General features: G+C 40.6%; 1 protein-coding gene across 7 annotated transcripts in view; it reads right to left on the reverse strand.

Annotated features, from left to right (window-relative positions):
- LOC310846209 (phosphatidylinositol 3-kinase regulatory subunit gamma) overlaps window positions 1-20,453 on the reverse strand; it is a 251,809-nt gene that overhangs the window by 21,698 nt on the left and 209,658 nt on the right. For all 7 annotated transcript variants that reach the window (XM_083742394.1, XM_083742392.1, XM_083742395.1 and 4 more), the window contains one exon: window positions 1,933-2,044. In XM_083742394.1, the coding sequence (XP_083598520.1) occupies window positions 1,933-2,044 (112 nt within the window). The remainder of the gene's footprint in view (window positions 1-1,932; window positions 2,045-20,453) is intronic.

The raw sequence follows: 20,453 nt of genomic DNA on the forward strand, positions 1-20,453 counted from the left end.
TATCTAGAGACAGGAGAGCAACTGTGAAATTAAGGATTTCTGTTTGGCTCTCTGTACATATCCAAAGGCACCATGAAAGATCACTTATTCAAAGACTGATAACTTTCTAAAAGCAATGCTTGGCAGTTACTGGGCAGAAGAATTTCCTTCATGAGATAAAAAGAAGTTGCTGCTTGGCTAGCAGAGTCAAAATATTTGTAATTTGCACAATACATGCCCTGAGTATCATATTTATAATGTTTGTTCTCAAAAGTGCCATTTTTATCCCTAGTTTCTCCTTTTACATAGAAAAGAGGTTGTTAAACTGAAATGTGTTAGACAGATGGTCATAGATTCAATATGAAAAGATATTTTCATGAAAAGATATTTCAGGTTTCCTTTTATTTGTGACACTTAATATAAATGCTTTTATTTTAAAATTGCCAAATTGTTCAGGGTGGTTAAAACAAAAAGGGACAGTGAAGAGCTCCAAGAGGATCTCTCTGCAGTGAGTAAACAGGCAGTGAAATAGCAAATGCAGTTCATTATGAGCAAGTTTAAAATGGTACACATTGGGACCATATTTTTACATATATGGCAATGGGATATGAGCTACCAGTGACTGACGAGGAATGAGACCTTGGCATCATAGTGGACAATACTGACCCAGTGTGAAGCAGCCGTGCTAGGGATCATTAGGAAAAGTATTGAAAATAAAATTGTCAATATTGTAATGCCATTATACAAATCTTTGGTGTGATCACAGTTGGAATGATGTGTACCAGTTCTGGTCACCTCATCTCAAAAAGGCTGTAGTAGAGCTGGGAAAGTTTGTGAAAAGGGCTACCAAATTGATGAAGGAGATGGAGCAACTCTAATATGAGGAAAGGTTACTTGGGGCTTTTTGGTTCAGATAAAAGACAAGTATAAGCAGACATGATAGAGGAGTGGAGAAAGTAGACGGGGGGGATTTCTCTCTCTCTCATAACACTAGAACTCGGGCACATCCAACAATTCTTAATGTTGGAAGATTCAGGACATACAACACAGTGCATAGAAAAAATCATATAGAAATCATTCTCATAAGTGGTGGTCAATTTAGATGGCTTTAGAGGATGATTAGACAAATTCATGGAATATAAGTCTATCAAGAGGTCAGCAGAGTGCTATTGTGCTCACATTCTGCTTGCAGGCTCCTCATGAGCATCTGGTTGGCCACCATGAGAACTGGATGTTGGCTATTATTTTGTCTGATCCAGCAGGCTCTTATGTTCTTAACCCCGGCCTCATAGTGAAAATTATTATAGATTTCTTAACTGTTTTAAAATGGTGACAACACAGTCTAGAAAATGATATATGTGCACTAAATTTAAGATTAATCCGTTCACAATGTTACCTGAATAATAATAATAATACATTTTAATATGTACATACTAAGCAGGGGTATAGAAACATTGGCCCAGATGTGACTCATAGGGCCTCTGGATCCTGCCTGCATTGCCCCCACCTCACTCTGTCCCTTTCCCACTGCAATTATGTGTAAAATGGCTTTATTCAGGGACTTTTCCCTCCATGTGTGATGCAGCCCTCCACACTTCACAATCAAGCTTCAAAAATGCCTTCTATTGGAGCAATTAAAAGTCTATTTTTGTCGAAAAGTGGTATGTAGAGGGCACTCTTCCCAGAGAGTGCAACCAAAGAAGAACCTTCCCTCGCTCTCCAATACCCCCTGCAAAAAAATAAGGCTTCAATAAAGTGAAAATGATGCACATATAAGATTGTGGGTATGGTATATGGGGTATGCATGTGATTTGCATGTGGGGAAGGCATGCAGCCTCCAGAAGGCTGGCCAAGAGGATACATAGCCCTTGGGCTGAGAAATGTACCCAACCTATGATATAAAGGAAAGCTGCAAGTAAGCCATATTCTCCTCCAGGAAAAGAAAAATCTTACCTTGAAATGTCTCCCCAGTACCATTCGGCATCCTGCAGTGATGAACTGCAATTCTCTTTTATCCCACTTGTATTTACTGGAGTTATTGGTTTGGAGGGCTTTGGAGGAAGAGCTGGAAGAGAGATTTTGTTGGTTTAGTTTTCTGGCTTTATAATGATATCTCAAAATATTAAATAAGGGATTCAGTCAGGAAATAATACATTTTAGGTAAAGCATTGTATGATACTAAAGACCAGTGAGAACTGAAGAGAAAGAAAAGGAAAGTGACAGAAATCCCTTTTCATCTGAGATTGTGGTACTAAATCAGAAAATTCAGTTTTTAAAAAATGTCTGGTTTAAATGAAAGATGATTTGGCAAGGAATAATCAATTACTCAAAATATTTTTCTATTTACTTCTACAATGCCTACCACACTAAAGTAGTTAAGATGATTCACTGATTTCTGTTTCAAAGGCTACTTTTAAGTGCCCTAAGTACAGTAGTTCACTGTTCTTGTACATGCTGAATCAAGCCAATTTAAATTATACTGAACTTTAACCCAGTCATTCAAACTCTGAGTTGCTGATCAAGCATCAGATTCAGTTGGCAGCATACAAAACAGCCAGATTCCAGGATAGAGGTTTGGTTTTTTGCTATATCCTCCTCAAATTGCGCACGTTCACATTTCTCACATTGATAGCCCACCTTTCTTCCATCATGGAACCACAATGAGCCAGTGCCCAATGCCAGACCGATTACAGAGTTTTTGGTTTTGTTTGCTTATGTGGGTTGGACGCCATAAAATTTAAACCACACCTAGAACAGATTTTGGAACTTTTATTTTTTTAAAAGCATGAAAAAAGTTATGGATTGGGCCATCTATTGGACACCTGTAGGACACTGGTCTTGCAGAAGAAACTCCAAGTTTGGGCACCAGTCACAGTTCTGCCTTCAGACACAATACAATACTTGAGCCCGGCACCATGAGAGAGTGGGGCTGATGGAAAGTAACACATTTTGTTGCCTGACAACAATTCTGACGTTGACTGTGAAGTGCTTAGGGGACACATCCTACTTTTTTCGAACTACAGCAACATATTTCCATGTTCTGCATCCAGAGAAGACTGGCCCTCCAAATATATAAGGAGAATAGTACATAATCCAAATTCCAGCCCTTGACCCTAGGACTGGCCATGCTCTAATCTATTTTACTGAAAATTAGCCTAAGGCTATGCTTGCAAAGACCAGGGCATTTTTGGATTGGCTTTATATGTCTGTGTAGCCACCCTGGCAATTTATGCTGCACTGCAGTTTCATGCCATAAAAGCCACTGGACTACTGACAAAGTGTCAGGACTTCAATTTGTGTCAAAGTACTATGATGCTAAATAACCAAATACTGTTTCTTCATTTGTAAAAAAGTATCAATCCACATTTTTGTAACATACTGTTCAGTTTTCTAAAGGTCTATTCTTTCTCAACACTGTGGAAAAAAGTGTGCAGGAAGAATATTTTAATGAATTATCTACTGGACTTAGCAACATCCTCAAATTAAAACATTGCCTGTTACTACACTACAGACTTGAGAGTGCAAGTGAAAAAAAGTATCAAGATTAAGAATTATTCTTCAAGTTTACTTGAGATTTTTTAAGAACTTCAGAGATATCAGATTGCATCAGCAAAAGGATAACAGACTGCTTCACACATATATATTAAGAACATATATACCACATGCATATAATTATGAATGAAGGTGCTATATATGCACATCTTGCTTGAAGAGGTTACACTCCTGAGAGGCTAGAGCAAATCTACAAATCCCTGTGTCTGAAACTGCTGCTATTACCCTGGTGGAGAACCTATGCTGGGAGCTACATGTAGAGACTAAAACCTTTTAATTCTCTTGGACCTATATGCCGTTTTTGATAATCAAGAAAGATGGTATGGATGATATCGTCTACCAAGGATGCATGATAGGAGTATTGCATCTTGGTTCCACTCTTGGTTGGGTAGACCTCAGAAGGTAGTGCCCTGCCCTTTAGTTGCGCTAGGGCAGGGCTGGCCAATATGGTGTCCTCCAGATGCAGTTGCACAGCAGATTGCATCATCCCTGATCCCTGGACCTGCTGGCTGGGGCTGATTGTGGAGGTAGTCTAATAACATCTAGAGGACACCACATTGGCTAGACCTATGCTAGGGAGTGCTGTATGGTTTAGCCTTGTTCCCCATACCCTTTAAATATATATTCAGAACTACTGGAGATTTTATTAAAGGATTTGGAGTTGAGCTTATCAGTATGCCAATGTCACTCAGCTCTATTCCTCATTTTCCAGAAAAACAAGGTGAGCTGGTTCAGTGGATTCCTGGCATCTGTAATGGACTGAATAATGATTAATAAACTGAAGCCAAATCTAGACAAGACAGATGTTGAGAATGGGAGGTATGACTGATCTAGAAGGTGGTGACTTTCCTGTGCTGGACAGTGGTCCTATGTGGGTGGGTGTGTCTCCCCAGTCACCAGTCAGGGCTTAGAAGGCACCCTAAGCCAGCACAAGATTGTTAAACACCAGGGGCCAAAGCTTACTCTCTCAGTGCTACTCTTTGGGCAAAACCCTGCAGATAGTAAGGAAGCCACCTTAACAAGAGTTCTAGCAAAAGCCAGAACATTCAACATATAGCAATCAACCAACCAGTACACAAAGAAAGAAAACTACATAGGGGAAGGCAGAGGAAAGGAGGGGAGAGAGAAAAGATCATGAGAGAATGAGAGAAGGTAAATCTCAGGCAGCCTACTCTGCCTCTCACCTGGGGTACTATAACCCCAATACTACCTCTCATTTAGGGGTGATGACACCCACTAGATTGACTTATTCTGACAATACATGGGGGGGGGAACCATTCATATAGAGAGGGGGGGAGACAGAGAGAGTCATCAAACAGTCAGCACCAAATACAATCAGCACCCTAACAGAGCACCCCGAATCATGCAGTTCCACCCTGAGAGTCTTACACCCATTTTTTCATCTGAGGGGCCAGTTCAGTTTTAGAGTAGTTAAATTTGTCAGTGAGATTTAGTCTTTGTTACATATAGGTCAGCTTGCAAATATTTATTTATTCACTATTAAAATAATTTATATATTGCTTTTCAGACTGTCTCGCCAGAGTGGTGCATGCTTTGGTTATGTCCCGCTTGGACTATTGCAATGTGCTCTATGTGGGGCTACCTTTGAAGGTGACCCGGAAACTACAACTAATCCAGAATGCGGCAGCTAGACTGGTGACTGGGGGCGGCCGCCAAGACCACGAAAGACCTACATTGGCTCCCAGTACGTTTCCAAGCACAATTCAAAGTGTTGGTGTTGACCTTTAAAGACCTAAATGGCCTGGGCACAGTATACCTGAAGGAGCGTCTCCACCCCCATCGTTCTGCCTGGAGGCTGAGGTCCAGCGCCAAGGGCCTTCTGGCAGTTCCCCACTACGAGAAGCAAAGCTACAGGGAACCAGGCAGAGGGCCTTCTCGGTAGTGGTGCCCACCCTGTGGAACGCCCTCCCATCAGATGTCAAAGAGATAAACAACTACCTGACATTTAGAAGACATCTGAAGGCAGCCCTGTTCAGGGAAGTTTTTAATGTGTGACATTTTAATGTATTTTTAATCTTTGTTGGAAGCCGCCCAGAGTGGCTGGGGAGGCCCAGCCAGATGGGCGGGGTACAAATAAATTATTATTATTATTATTATTATTATTATTATTATTATTATTATTCATTTCAAGAATAACAAAAGTGGACCCTCCATTGCACCTCAGGACAGAATGCCAGCGCAGGAGCTGGAGGGCAGGCTGTGTGGCACCCAGCTCTGTCTTCCAGCACTTTGCTGCCATTTCCTGCCCCTGCTGCCTGGGGGTAAGTATTTCATTCTGCCTGAGGATGAGACTGGCTGTGTATGGCCCCCCTTCACATGTTTGAGAGTCCTTCCCGAGTTCTCGGCAGTTTGTGAATAACTCAGGAATGGACTGTGTGCAGCTGGGCATTTTCAGAAGGCCAGGTACACCTGCCAAACAGTTAATCTGTGGGTGCCTGAACACACACATATGGAGAGGAATGTGCTAGACCTTTTGGAGGATCAATCCATGTTGCTCTTGCAATGCTGCATTTCCGCTAGATGCACAAGCTAAACAGAAGGCAACCTAAGGCTTTCTGCTCCACTTCACAGAGCACCTAGCAACTCAGGCTTATTTGTGCAGTTTATGCACACCCAGAAACTCGAATAAGATATTTGTGTACAAGCCTGATGTGCTAAGTACTCCATGTGGAAGAATGGAAAGATGGTCTAAATGACAAGCAGCACACAAATAAGGGTGTTAGTTCAGTCAATCTCCCTTACTCCACACTGTCTGACTTGGACATTACAGATATCTGGACTGTGACGCAAGTTATTTCTTAATTTAAAGTATTTTTATCTTACCTTTCTACAATTGCTTAAGGCCACTGACAACTTCAATTTAAAACCATTTCATTCAAAGTAAACATCAAAACCAAATCAAATTCCTCCCCCCATCTAATATTCCCAAACAAATGGGACTTTCATCTAAAGGCAAGGAAGGAAGAAAAATGATATGTGGTGGTGGTGTGTTCATTCATTCCACAAAGCTGGTGCAGCCCAAATAACACTCTGCTTACCATTAACAAATAACCTCCCTGGTAGGAGAGCAACAGGGAAGTTCTCAATGAAGATCTTAAAAAGTTAGTGGGCTCTAATAAGGAGTGGTCTTTTTCAAGTCTAATTGCTGGAGGGTGAGCTTGAGGAGTTTGCAGCTGGGGAAGACAGAGTTAATCCTTCCCTTTCCAGGTGCACCTTTTAGGAAAATCACCCATGCAACAATTAGGCAGTTAACCCTTCTTTCTCCAGCTGAAACCAATAATGACAAATACATTTATAAATACATAAATTCAAAAATCAGCATATGAAATTGGGCCAAGAACTTCAACAGCAGCAGTACAGTCAATTATGTTTCCATCTGCCACCCCCCACAAACAGGCAGGCATATGACATTCCGCACTAACTGCAGTACAGTATTTGAATAGTCTTCAGCAACCCCACTTATGGCACACAGCAGTAGCGAATCCTGGAAATTACAAAAGTATAGATAACTTGGTGCAAGTTCTCTACCTCTACTAAAAAAGGATAACAACAGCATATCAGATGCAACTGGGGGTGGATGGAAAGGACACTGCTTTTCCATGGGAAGAAATAGATTCAAGATGCATACTTGCTCCGATAAAGCAACAAATATACTACTGATAATAGGTACACTTCACACTCTCAGAGCCTCAAGCCTCCCAGTCAACATAATCTCCACCTTGTCTTGATTCAACTTCTGCTTGTTAATTGTCATCTACCTTAAGAAAGCTTCCACCAACCAATTCAGAGAAGTTGCTTAAAGAAAAATAAAGCTTGATGTAGTGATAGCAGTATATTGATTATACCTAACCACAAAGCTCTGCATTATCTCTCCTGGTGGCTTTATAGATATATTAAGTAATATAGGTGATAAAACTGATGCCAATGGAACCCACTACAGTATTACATCTCCCAGAGGATGGGCTGGCTTCTATACTAACCACCATCTGGGATTGTTCTAACAAAATGACACAGAGTGAAATCAGTGAGATGCCAACATCTACTAGATGTTCCAGATGATGCAGTAAGATACTATGGTCCACAATAACAAATGCTGCTGATAATCAGAAGGGAAGCATTCCCTATATCTCCAAATTAAAATGTCCCACCAGGGCACCTAAAAGTACATCCCTATTTTGTTGAACAGAATACAAACATATTGAACCATAGTGTAAACTACACATCATGGGACTCTGAAATATTTCCCTATACTTAAAAAAAAATAATCCCAAACAGACTGGATAGTCTACATGGGCAGTTGGTCACGAGGTCACTGCTTCACCCTCCTGCCCAAGACCTTTTCTAGCTCAGAATTACTTCCCCAAATTGCCATTTTACTGGAAGTAGGAAATACAAGGACCACACATTTTTGCTTTGCCGTATTCCTATTTTTCTCTAAGCTCTACAGGATATTCTAGTTTTTTTAAAAATTTAATGGTTTTAAATCCCCTCCCCACTGGCCATTTTTGCCATGCAGCAGTAGCACATTTCCCCAAGAAGCAAATTGAGATGAAGCTTCCTACCCAAACATTCTTCTATATTGCCAGACTGGTGCCCGTGGTTCCTGCCTTTGGATGCGGTGGAGGCTGAGGAATCCAGCTAGTCTCTATGGCACAAAAAGAGTGCTGGAGAGCAGCTTCCTGCAGTCCTCCTTGGTTTTTCTTACTGAACTGGCACAGAGGGAGTAAACCGCAGGGAGTGATAAAAGGCTCCAACAGTTCTGAGGCTAGAAAGCCCTCTTTGCTCTTGCCTCTCTCTCTTTTCAGGACTCCATAAAAGCCTGTCCACTGTCCCAGGCTGGAAACAGCGGGGACTGGCAGGAAGTTTCTGCCTCTCAGAAAGCCTTTTACCCCTGGTGGTGGACCCAAACCAGTGCTGAATGCCTTCCTACCTACAAGGGCAGAAAGAAGACCAATCCTAAATATCAAGAACTTAAAGAGACATTAGACAAAATAAGGCAAAGTAAGACTTATTTTGTATATTGGGGGTGGGAGGAACATCAAAACCTCCTCCTTTTTTTGGTGGTCTGCACACCACAAAGCAAGGAGGTGGGGAATACCACAGGGAAAGAATGAGAAATGATTCTGCACTTGAAAAATACTTGTTTATAAAGGAATGTATCGTGTTGAAAATGAGTGGGAAACTGCTCTAGAAACTGGTTGCAAAAGGCTTATATTTTCTTAACATTAAAATACCTTAATTTATTTGCTACATCGAAAGCTCTCTTAAAATCACTGGTACTATTCATGGAAAGATGGAACAGTCCCATGAAGGTACCTCAAGACTGGCACTAGGTCCTCACATTTATAAGGCATTTGTACCTTTTGATATTATTTGTACAGCGAATATAACACAATAGCTTCTATGGTCAATCAGCATCTGCTTGGTAAATTAGTATCCATTTGGAATGAAGCTGCAATATAAAAATACAAATCCTTCATCCTATAAAGCACAATTGGTGAAGTATTTAATTTTCTGATTTAACAAGTCACTTTGGTCACTTGCAGGAACTATCCACACCTGTTCCAACAGTACTAGCATAATAGTAAATTACAGAATTAACTGACAGTATTAAAACAGTGCTAGAGATGCAGGAGCATAACAGTTTATTTTTTATTTAGTATTGGTTTTATAGGCTGCCTTTTGGGATATAATGCACACAAGGTGGTTTATAGTATAAATAAAATACAAAAAGGAAATTCAAACAATTCCAAAATAACATTATGTAAGGATGTACATAGGCACACGGACTTTAGAATAAGCTCCCAAATTTAATTTTACAGCCACCAAGCATAACATAATTTAATGTGTTACTGTGGAGAGGGGAATAAAATGATAAAGACTTAAAACAGTCCACTATGAAAATGAGGATTTTCCCATGTTTCACTGAAGCAATACAACAGCTACCAAATCACCTAGAAAACTTAGTGTTGAATTGCACCAACAAAGGGCACCTTTTACTCCTTTAAGTTAGTTTCTGCCTCTTGTGTGCTCTTGATAGAATCCTAGAAAACCCAGCTTTCATTTTTTCAAAATATTGCTTTTAGCATTTTCCTCCATAAAATTATGTTTGATATTCAATATTTCATTGTCAAGCAAGTTGCACTTCCCCTGAATTACCCCAAACCATATTTATGCAAAAAGAAAAGAAAATCCTGATTTTGCAGAAGGCTCAGATTTTATTTGTTCACTGAAGCAGAAACAGCTACTAATGGCAGTTCAAAAAACTATGTTTAGCCATTTCCTCAAGATTAAAAAGTGAGTGAATCAACAAAACCTTTCTTCTGTATTTGTACATAAGCATGATCAGATCTAGGCTTCAATAGCTAGCTGGTATGCACTGCTAAGTTACACAATTTCTCACAAAGGCAAAGATAAACACCATTTCTCACAGTGGAATGGTTTCTCGAAAGCCTGCTTATTAGTAACCCTACTCCCACTCTAAGCCAGCACCACCAACCAACCTGCATTCAGAATTCAGCTAGCTCTGATTGGGATTTGAGAAACTGGACTCTGAAAGGAAATAGCACTTCAGCCAATGAAAGCACAGTACTGAGATCATACGTTGGTGACGTCAGTACATAGACTGTATCTGTGGAGTTTCTAGCAGATACTTTCAGTATAGCTGCTCAGCTTTTGCAAATGATTTTCCTTTTCTGCTTTACAAAATTTCAAACCTTTCTCTGTGTGAAGACATTTTATGTCTCAAAATACACTACAAATTGAAGCTTCAGAGTCATGTGTAAGGCAATGAAAAGAAAAAGACATGACTCATCCATAACAAGACAGTGGTAGCAATTCAGTTACATTCTTTCTAATGCAATTTACATTATTTTCAACAGTTAAGACTCCAAAATCCACTGTTGGGTAATACTTTTTATTAGGACCAACAAAAATATCACAGAATAATTTTCCGGAAGTTCTCTTATCTGTCAGGTTAGCTATTATATAAGGCAGGGGATGAGAAAGACTGGGACAGGGGAATTTAAAAATAAATATGAAACTTAAGGTGGATATTTTAGCTCCAATATAACTCTACAATTCTATGATTCCGTAAAATAGCGATTACTTGCAGCTAGGTACCACAGGTATCAGGTTACACCTAGAATCAGATGTACACAGGCAATACACAGGCAATGGCTGATCCCCATTTCTGGAAACATAAAGCCTGGCTGTTATTCAGATCTTTTTCATAGTATAAGCAAAACACACGGGAACTGAAAGCATTTGTGCAGTATTACATCAAATGACTATTTCTTGTTTGGCCAGCATGTCTGATTGTAGTATTTGATTACAATATTAAAAAAGGGTCCAGTTAATTTAAGTTAATATATGCATTTTTCTTGGAGCAGATTCTTAAAGCACTGGTACAGCAAGCCTCCTTAACTCAAGAAATATCTATTTGGGCTTCTAACTGTACCGGGCATGGCTATGCTACATCTAAGAGCTTATCTCACTTAATGTGGTGTTATTGGTTGTGGATCATTGGAAAACATTGTGCAACAATTCACAGTGGTGTTTTGTTATGTCCATTTTTGCCTCCTCCCACTTGTTCCCAAACTAACAGTATTAGTTTCAGATTTGAATTCATGCCCTGAGACCTTTGGGTATAGGGCGGTATAAAAATTAAATAAATAAATTTTGAGAACTGCCCTAATACATTAGAATGGTACAAGAAAGCTCCCAAGGTGGTGAAAACTTTACTATCTCCCATATTACTTGTCAGTTTTGTGCCTAGATGGTTCTTTAAATGCAAAGACAAGAGGTTCTGTAGTATCTGAAGTAGTAATTTATTACAGTACATTTCATAAGCTAGGGTCTGTATCACTAAATGCAATTATCTGCAGAAAAGAAATATGCTTGCAGCCTTGCTTTAGAACATCTGCAAGATGAAAAAACATTAGACCGTTTATTATGAAAACTATCAGCTTGGTTTCTCTTCTGATCATATCTGAGTACGGTAAGTACACAGGATTCAGTAGTACTAAAGCACTGACCAGCAACTGTTCACATGCCTTCTCAACCTTTATCAAGCAGCATAGTCTAAAAGCACAGTGACATCATGAAGCAGTCGTCGCAGCAAGACCCAAGGATGATTTTCCTGGAGTGCTGAATAGCTGAGGCTCCTTTAGAAGAATATTTTGCATAATATAAGGTTAAATGGACTGAGCAGATCAGATCAAATATTTTTTTTGAAGCAGGGTGTAGCTTTAAGATGAATATGTGTGAACAGAAATATAATTTGCCCCTTGGAACAAGCATATTCAAATCCCAGTTTAATTTTGTACATGCATCCAAACATGGCAACTTCAATGGTTTTATGTACAATGGTACCTCCGGTTGCGGACGGGATTCATTCTGGAGGTTCGTTCGGATCCCGAGGTTTCTGCAACCTGAGGGCCGCTTCTGTGCATGCGTGGGGGGCGAAACCCAGTCAAATACTTCCGGGTTTGCAGTTTTCACATCCTGAAGAACCCAACCAGAGGGTTACGTAACAGGAGGTACTACTGTAATTCCTTTTCTTGCACCCTAAATCCTGCACTCCAAAACCAAGACTCATGCCAGGTAGTAATGCTAAGTTGACGAAGACACCCCACCCTAAATGTCTACAGCTGTTTCAGTAGGAAGTATTATCTAATAATAATTCTGTGTTAAGATCCAAAAAATGGAGACTCAGACCACCACCCACATGTTCTTCCCATTCTAAGAGGGAGCAGTTCTTCTCTAGAAGAATCTAAAATGTAATGTTTAATTTGGGATAACAATATGTGCTGTAGCTTTGTTAATCTCTAGTAATAAAACTCAACAAAACTGAATTGAAGGAATTATAGCTTTTTTAAAAAAGGTGACAGGTCTTCTGTACTTCATCCCAGTAATTTAGCATTGGCTGTACCGGAAAAGCAATTCAAATCCTAAAGCTGATCAACAGGTGGCAGGCATTCTTTTACTAGTTCAAACACCAAGGCACAAAACTTGACAGATATCACCAACCACACAAAAGATTCCACTTTCATGGAAATTCCAGTTTGATGAGCCAAATAAGCATTAGGCAGAGTAAAATCAGCACTAAGCTGTATCAGTGCTTTCACAAAGGAAATTTAAATATGGCTGTTTTTTAATTTCTCCATCTTTGTGTGAAGATATCAACTTATTAGTACCATACATGCTCAAGTGTTAATATTGTTACAGGCCACCCCAATCCCTGCAAGCCGTGCACAGGGTTCTAGGGGTCTTGGCCCTCAACCAGAGTCTTGTGTTCCTTTGGAGAACTGAAGATGTGGCAGAGGCTGTCATAGCTTTAATAAATACACCTGAATTTAGAGGGGGGGAATCCAGAGCTATCCTACCACATGGTCATGTTAAGAGGGGCTTGCTCCCCACAGCAGTGTAGCATTGGATTCCAAGGAATCACTCCTTACCTGCCTTCAGCCAGCCAACCAAGATTGTTCTGTGCTTTTTTTCAGTTATTCCAAGCTTCATGCCAAAGGCCCCACTCTTCCTATGACATCACGCCCACTTACCCTGGCAACTTTCCAAATCCCCTATGTCTGATCACACCTCAGGGCAGGAGGGAAGGACAGTTCTCTTGCATTGGCAATGGCCTTAGCTTGGCCACATCATTTTGCATAGCCTTGCCGAGGAATTCCTATGCAGCTTGTATTTCCCCATCATATCCCAACTAGTCAAAATCTTACCATTTATTATTTTCTAGGGTTTAGGGGGGTCCCCCCAACCTATAACAATATCTACAACATAAGTAACCATGTTTCCAAGAGGGTCAAAGTGATGCATGCTTTATATGCTTTTAAAATGTGTGTGGGGGGGATTATTGGGTTGTTGTTTTTATTTTGATTATGTATTTTGTGATTTTATATTTATTCTGTGAACTGACCTGAGACCTCTGGGTCTAGGGTGGTATATAAATTCTAATAATAATAATAAAATCAGCAGCGCCATCACCACCACCACCACCACCAGCAGCCCAAACCACTCAGGAAGTAAGACTCACAGATACATTCTAGCTGTAATCATGTGCAACTAGCCTTGGTGTATCTCCCATCAAAAGACACAACCAGCCAGTTCAATAAGAACAACACAAACAAGCAAATCCCCTTGCTAGATCTGTGTGAATGTATTAGGGGATGGGAGCATTCTTACAGAGCAATTCTATACATGTCCTTCCCCCCTGCCCTGGCAAGAAGTTACAGTATGTTCAGTTGAGCTTATTCCCAGCTCAATTCTATAAATATATAGGATTGCAGCAAAGGTCTGTCAGTTGTTTTCAATTTGTAGAATGCCATACAGTGTAATAGCTTTTCTCCCCTAAAGAAAAAATGTTAGAACACCAAGACCTGGCTCTCTTGATGTTATATGCATAATTTTGAAAGTCTTTGATGCTTTCTGGACTTTTGAGAATCAGAATGTGTCTGAGGAGAAAAGTTAGAGCCCAGGATGCAAGAAATTTAATAATAATAATAATAATAATAATAATAATAATAATAATAATTTTATTATTTATACCCCACCCATCTGACTGGGTTTCCCCGGCTACTCTGGGCGGCTACCAACAGAACACTAAAACAGAATAAAGCTTAAAACATTAAAAACTTCCCTAAACAGGGCTGCCTTCAGAACAACATGAAGCCGGAGAAAAAGTCCTCATATTAGTATAAAGCTGAAATGAAGAGATCAGATGGTTACAGGCAGACTAACTGGATGGAATCCATTTATCAGGTTGAACACTCATCTTAAAGTTAATTTTCCAGCACGGAAGCACATTTTCTCCATTACATAAACAAAACCATTCCCTTTTATTTCTGTATCCTTCTAAGATAGATCAAGCTGGGTTCTTTCCACTGCTTTGATTTTTTTATATTTTTTGCAACTGAAAGGAGCATTTGGTGGGGATGATTCAGTTCTGTTCTTACTGGTAGACTGTTACCCCATTCTTCTACAACAAGTGTCTGACCAGAACGGCAGCAAAGGTGATGAAGAACTTGATAATACTACATGCAGACTATGAACCCAAGACCTATAAAACTAACCAATTTTTGCAGCAGCCATAAAAAAATAGCATCTTCTTTACATGTCAGTTAGAATCTACACTCTCTATCTCTATTGAACGATGCTGTAATTTGTTTTCATGTAAAGCGGAAAGTCCTTGGAGAATGAGGAAGAGGAGATACCGGAGTATCTAGAATAATACTAATTAGTCTCTACTGCCTTTTCCCCCCCCCGAGGAAAGAAATAATCTGGATGCTAGATAGAGGCCTGTATCTTTAGAAATTGTAAGCCTATAAGGGCAAAACTGCATGTTACTTCATTTTCCTCTCTACCTCAGCAGAGGTGCTTGGGGAGGAGAAATCTAAATTGGGACATTTATTTTGGAAGCCTTAGTGGCTTACAGAATTGTTAAATACACACACTGCTATGATCAAATGGACAACCCATTATGGCATTTCATTTGTAAAGAAAACATTGGGAGAGCCAGTAGTAGACCTCCTGAGTAATTTATAATTTGGCGCTTAGCTTGAGTGGCAAGACTGCTGTGGATTCCACTCAGCTTCTTCCTTCAGATCTGCACCCTTATATGCATCCCATAAGCACCCTTAGTTTCCCAAAGATAAAGTATGGTAGCTATTTGAAGAGCTGTGCAGAAGACGTGTTTATTTAAAAATACAGTAATGCACCTTATGTCAAGGAGATTCACCACCAACCATAATATACACAATCAATACACAATCCCACCAGATAAGTGTGCATGGAAGTGAAGCCTACAGCATTTAGTCACATGCATATAAATGAAAGTCTGCTATTTGCTGCACTGTTAATATACCACTTTTTTAAAAAAGCAATTATTACAAGTTACAAAATAATATGTCATACGTACAAGCCATATTCCAGTTCTCTTAAGTGATAGCTCTATAAACATTTTCAGAATAAGAAGCAAAATGTTGCTACAGAAAGGCATAATAATGAGGCCAAAGAACTACAGTTGTTGTACCTCAAGAGAACAGTTTCAATGGTCTCATTAATTTGCAGTTACCCAGAATCCTTCTTTCTTTCAGTTGACTCTGAAAATCTTTAATAAAACCACAATTTCTTCCTTTCTATATTGTGCATTTTATTTTGTTTTCCACATTCTTCTATAATAACCTTACAAATAGTTTAGGAAAAATACACTTTCCTCCCATCTCCACAACACTTTTTGCAGCGATGGAATACTGGGGCATAACTGCTGCAGCTTCATCTCTCAGTCTTTTGCCGCCAACATATGCTCCAATAGTACTTCATCACTCCTTCCAGCCAGGTCTCCTTTCCTTCTGCAGTACCTGGCCATCAGGAGTTAAGTTAGTATAGCAGAGTGCTGCGATATTAACTGCTACTGTACATACTGGCTCTTCCCTCTGCTCTGCTACCCCCCTCCCAAGTTACATAGGCAAAAATAACAGCACTGCAGCATTATTTTTCCCAGTGTGCAGGAAGAATGCTGCAGCACTCTTGTAGCTACCTCTCCCTGCTTTACAGGGTTAAGGGGTGCAAGGAAGCTGACACTCACTAATCTACTTGCGCCAACCAAGTAGGTGGCTGGCTAACCACACAGCTACTGTCTCCTCTATTGTACCAAACATTTCAATAAGTAACGTACTTTTCTATTGCACTCATGCACCAAAACTAACTTCCTTAATGTAAGACTGCTACAGAAATCACAACCAGAATACACCTTATAGCAGGAAGTTCCCTGATATTTCTTAAGCAGAAGGGCTTGCTATTATCAGAGAGGGTTGAAGGAGCTCTATGATGTCCATGTCACACTTGAGTAAGAATTTGTGCTCTCTGCCTGAGAAGCTGAAGCTTCAGGCCCAGCACTAGCAGCTGCCCAAACTCATCTTAAGGAGTTCTAAACAGGATTTACAGTCTTTTTAGCCAGAGAGAAAAACTCTCAATAACTTGATTTTTATTTAAGTTGTTTATATCCTGCTTTTCAAACTAGTTTGCCAACAATTTACGTCATTTAGACGTGTAGATAAGGGGTTGCATGTATTCAACAGCATTGCTCAACTGACAATAAAGCTTCCGTTGTAAGGAAAGGGATAGAAGCAATTTTTCACTATTTGTCCACCGCCCCCCCCCAATCTGTGCAACACACACAGATACAACCCATGATTTCCAGAATGTAATTATTTATTCTACATTTACAGCCCTTGTTAGTTTCTCTTATTTCCCCTCTAACAAAATGTAACTCTTCCTCCTGTAAGTTTGCATATACCAGGCAAGCTGTGCTACCACCCAAAAATGAAACCTCAAAGTAATGGTTTGGCCAACATCAGTTATAAAATATGTATACTAACATCACAGTAATGCAATAATAGCTAGGAAATCTTTATGATAGAATGGGCCAAGGACATGGGAAACCATATTGTTCTCAAAACTTATCAGTTTTCTGAAAAAAAATGTAAGCCTATTTAAACAAGTTTAACCTTTTGAAGTCTTCACATATGAATGGGACCTGCTATACACTGTCACTGCTGGTTTGAGGTGCGTATGTAAAGGTATTGGGGCACGTATTTAGCAAATACTTGGAAAGGTACCTCCACATTTTGCTTCATAGCTTTCTTTCTAGAGGGCTAGAGACTTACGGTACTTTTTTTATGAAAGCTCAAAGTCTGGAGCCCTGCCCATGGGTGCCAATGGAGGCCTTAGTGGTGGGCACTACATTGGCAACCCCTTACCTCATATATTTATATGTCCCCAAATAAAACTCCACAGCTACTGTAGGTAGCTCAGTTTAACTTTTTATGCAGATGAAGTCAGAAAACTGTTTCTAACATATCAAAGATGACTGGCTGCCTTAATGAGGGTATACCTGTTAGTGGTTTTGAATGTGTCACAAATGGTTAATTTCACTCAGTTAAGAAACTTATATTAAAGATCAGGAGTGCCGCTAAAATAGCTAAACATATGGTACCTATCTCACCACACACACACACAATTCTCTGCTACATGCAGATGACTGAAGAGATACTACAAACATAAGTGTATATATATTCATTTTGTGTCCCTAGTTGTAACCTAAATCTGTAACCACTGGCTATAGAATGCACTCTCTATCAATATGTATAGTCACTTCTTTATTAGTCTTCAGAAAAGGGATTTTCAGCGACTTAGCAATGCAAGGTATTTTTGTAGATATTTTCTACTCATTTTCATGTTCTGTTTACATTGTTTCGCTACTTCTAGAAAATATATTTTTAATCTTAATCTGGCCAACCAGGCCTGTCTGAGAAAGCCCCACCCACCTGCCAATCATCCCATGTCATTAGTCACCTTACCATGACTAATGGCTCAAATGGCACATCTATTATATCACGGGTCACCAATATGGATGCTCATAGATACACAAGTGCCCATGGAGGCTTTCTTTGATGCTCACAGGGCCCCATCCCCCAACTGAAATTAGGCTTCAAATATAACAATGGAATGCTTTACTCCCAGGCTTAACTGTGGTACAGGACAAATTTTAGGGTTGCTACACCAGGGGAGGGGAGAGTTGTGACACATAATAATAATAATAATAATAATAATAATAATTTTTTATTTATACCCCACCCTCCCTGGCCAAGACCGGGCTCAGGGCAGCTAACACCAAATATAAAATACAATAAAAACATTAAAAGAAACAAACAAAGTAGATTAAAATACAGTTTAAAATATAGCTTAAAATGCAGCCTCGTTTTAGTGGTAGCCCATAAATCAAGATTGTAAGGGGAGAAAACATCAAATTTTCACCAGGGCCAAACTATCCATGCTGGTCCTATATGGGCCAGCAAAAAGAGTCGAGGGAAAATTTATATACAAAATCCCACATAAGGGGTTCCATTAAAAAAAAGGGAAAAGGGTGGAGAAAGGGGGGGTCAGACTGAGTCCAGCCCAAAGGCCAGGCGCAACAGCTCCGTCTTGCAGGCCCTGCGGAAAGATGTCAAATCCCACACAGCCCTTATCTCCTACAGCAGGGCATTCCACCAGGCCGGGGCCAGAGCTGAAAAGGCACTGGCCCTGGTTGAAGCCAATCTAACCTCCTTGGGGCTTGGGACTTCCAAAGTGTTGTTATTTATGGACCTTAAGGTGCTCCATGGGGCATACCAGGAGAGGTGGTCCCATAGGTACTAGAGTCCTAGGCCGCATAGGGCTTTAAAGGTCAAAACCAGCACATTGAACCTGACCCTGTACTCCACCAGGAGCCAGTGCAGCTGGTAAAGCACTGGATGAATGTGATCCTGTGATGAGGACCCCATAAGGAGTCTCACTGTGGCATTCTGCACCCACTGGAGTTTCTGAGTCAGCTTCAAGGGCAGCCTTGCATAGAGCGAATTATAGTAATAAAGCCTGGAGGTGACCATCGCATGGATCACTGTGGCCAGATCAGGGTGAGAAAGGTAAGGGAACAACTGCTTAATACAGCACAGATGGAAAAATGCCGCCTTTGCTGTAGCTGCAACCTGCGCCTCCATAGAGAGGGAGGCATTGAACGTTACACCCAAACTCTTGACAGAAGGCACTGGCACTAATTGAGCCCCCGCAAGAGATGAGAGTTGGCCCCCCAACCCCATGTCGTCCCGACCCAGCCAGAGGACGTCTGTTGTCGAAGGATTTAACTTCAACCAGCTCCCATGCAGCCATCCAGCCACAGCTTCCAAGCATCTAGTCAGTGTGTCCGGGTCTGAGTTAGGACGGCCATCCATAAACTGATAACGCTGGGTGTCATCAGCATATTGATGACAACCCAGCCCAAAGTTCTGGACAATCTGGGCAAGGGGGTGCATAAAGATATTAAAAAACATTGGGGAAAGGATTGTGCCCTGAGGCACTCCACACACCAACGAATGCCGCAATGACAACTCCTTCCCTAGCGGCGCCCTCTGTCCCCGACCTGAGATAAAGAAGCGCAGTCATTGTCTGACTGTGCCCTGAATGCCCATGTCGGCAAGGGGGTGGTCCAAAAGTTCATGATTGACCACGCCAAAGGCTGCTGACAAATCTAGAAGAATCAGCAGTCCCGACCTGCCTTGATCCAGCTGTCTACGGAGATCGTTTGTTAGGGCGACCAGAGCCATCTCGGTCCCATAACCAGGGCGAAAGCCAGACTGAAATGGATCCAAAGCCAATGTTTCCTCCAGAAACCTACCAAGGTGTTCAGCAACCACTCTCTCAATTACCTTACCCAGGTACGAAAGATTTGAAACCGGGTGGTAACTGGATAGATCTAAAGGATCTAATGATGCTTTCTTTAAGAGCGGACGCACCACTTCAACTTCCTTCACATGTGGTGCCAACAACAGTTTATCTGATTTACAAATCTGCTCATGGGCCCAAAAAGGTTGGCGACCCCTGTACTATATTCTGATTATTAGAATCTATTAATTAGATCAGATACTGTAGGGCTTAACCTTAAAAACCCTTAACCCTTAAAAAGGAGTTAGAGGGATGATCTTGGCATTAAACACAATAGCACTAAGATCAGAAATAAGCTTTCTGTCTCCTCCTTATAAATAAAAGGCAGTATTTCCCATTGCCCAACCCATCTTAGCACTGTGCTATTTAATGCTATAATTGGGAGATAAGATGCCTGTGCTTTAAAGATCCTCTTTAAAGGAAAGAGGGAGAGCTTTCCAGTCACCTTCACCCTAGCAATGGAGAGTAAGGGTTGGAAATGCTGAGTATGTGTGTGCACACACCCTGCCTGTGTGTCTATATGTCCAGTTCTGCAAGACTAAGTGACTCTCTGTGTGTGTGGCTGAGTGTTTGTTTGGTACGTACGGAATACTGTGTGTTGCATGCCTTGTGCAGTGTGTTTGGCAATG

The sequence above is a fragment of the Podarcis gaigeae genome (genome assembly GCF_964106915.1).
Source record: "Podarcis gaigeae genome assembly, chromosome: 6".
Classification (NCBI taxonomy): domain Eukaryota; kingdom Metazoa; phylum Chordata; class Lepidosauria; order Squamata; family Lacertidae; genus Podarcis; species Podarcis gaigeae.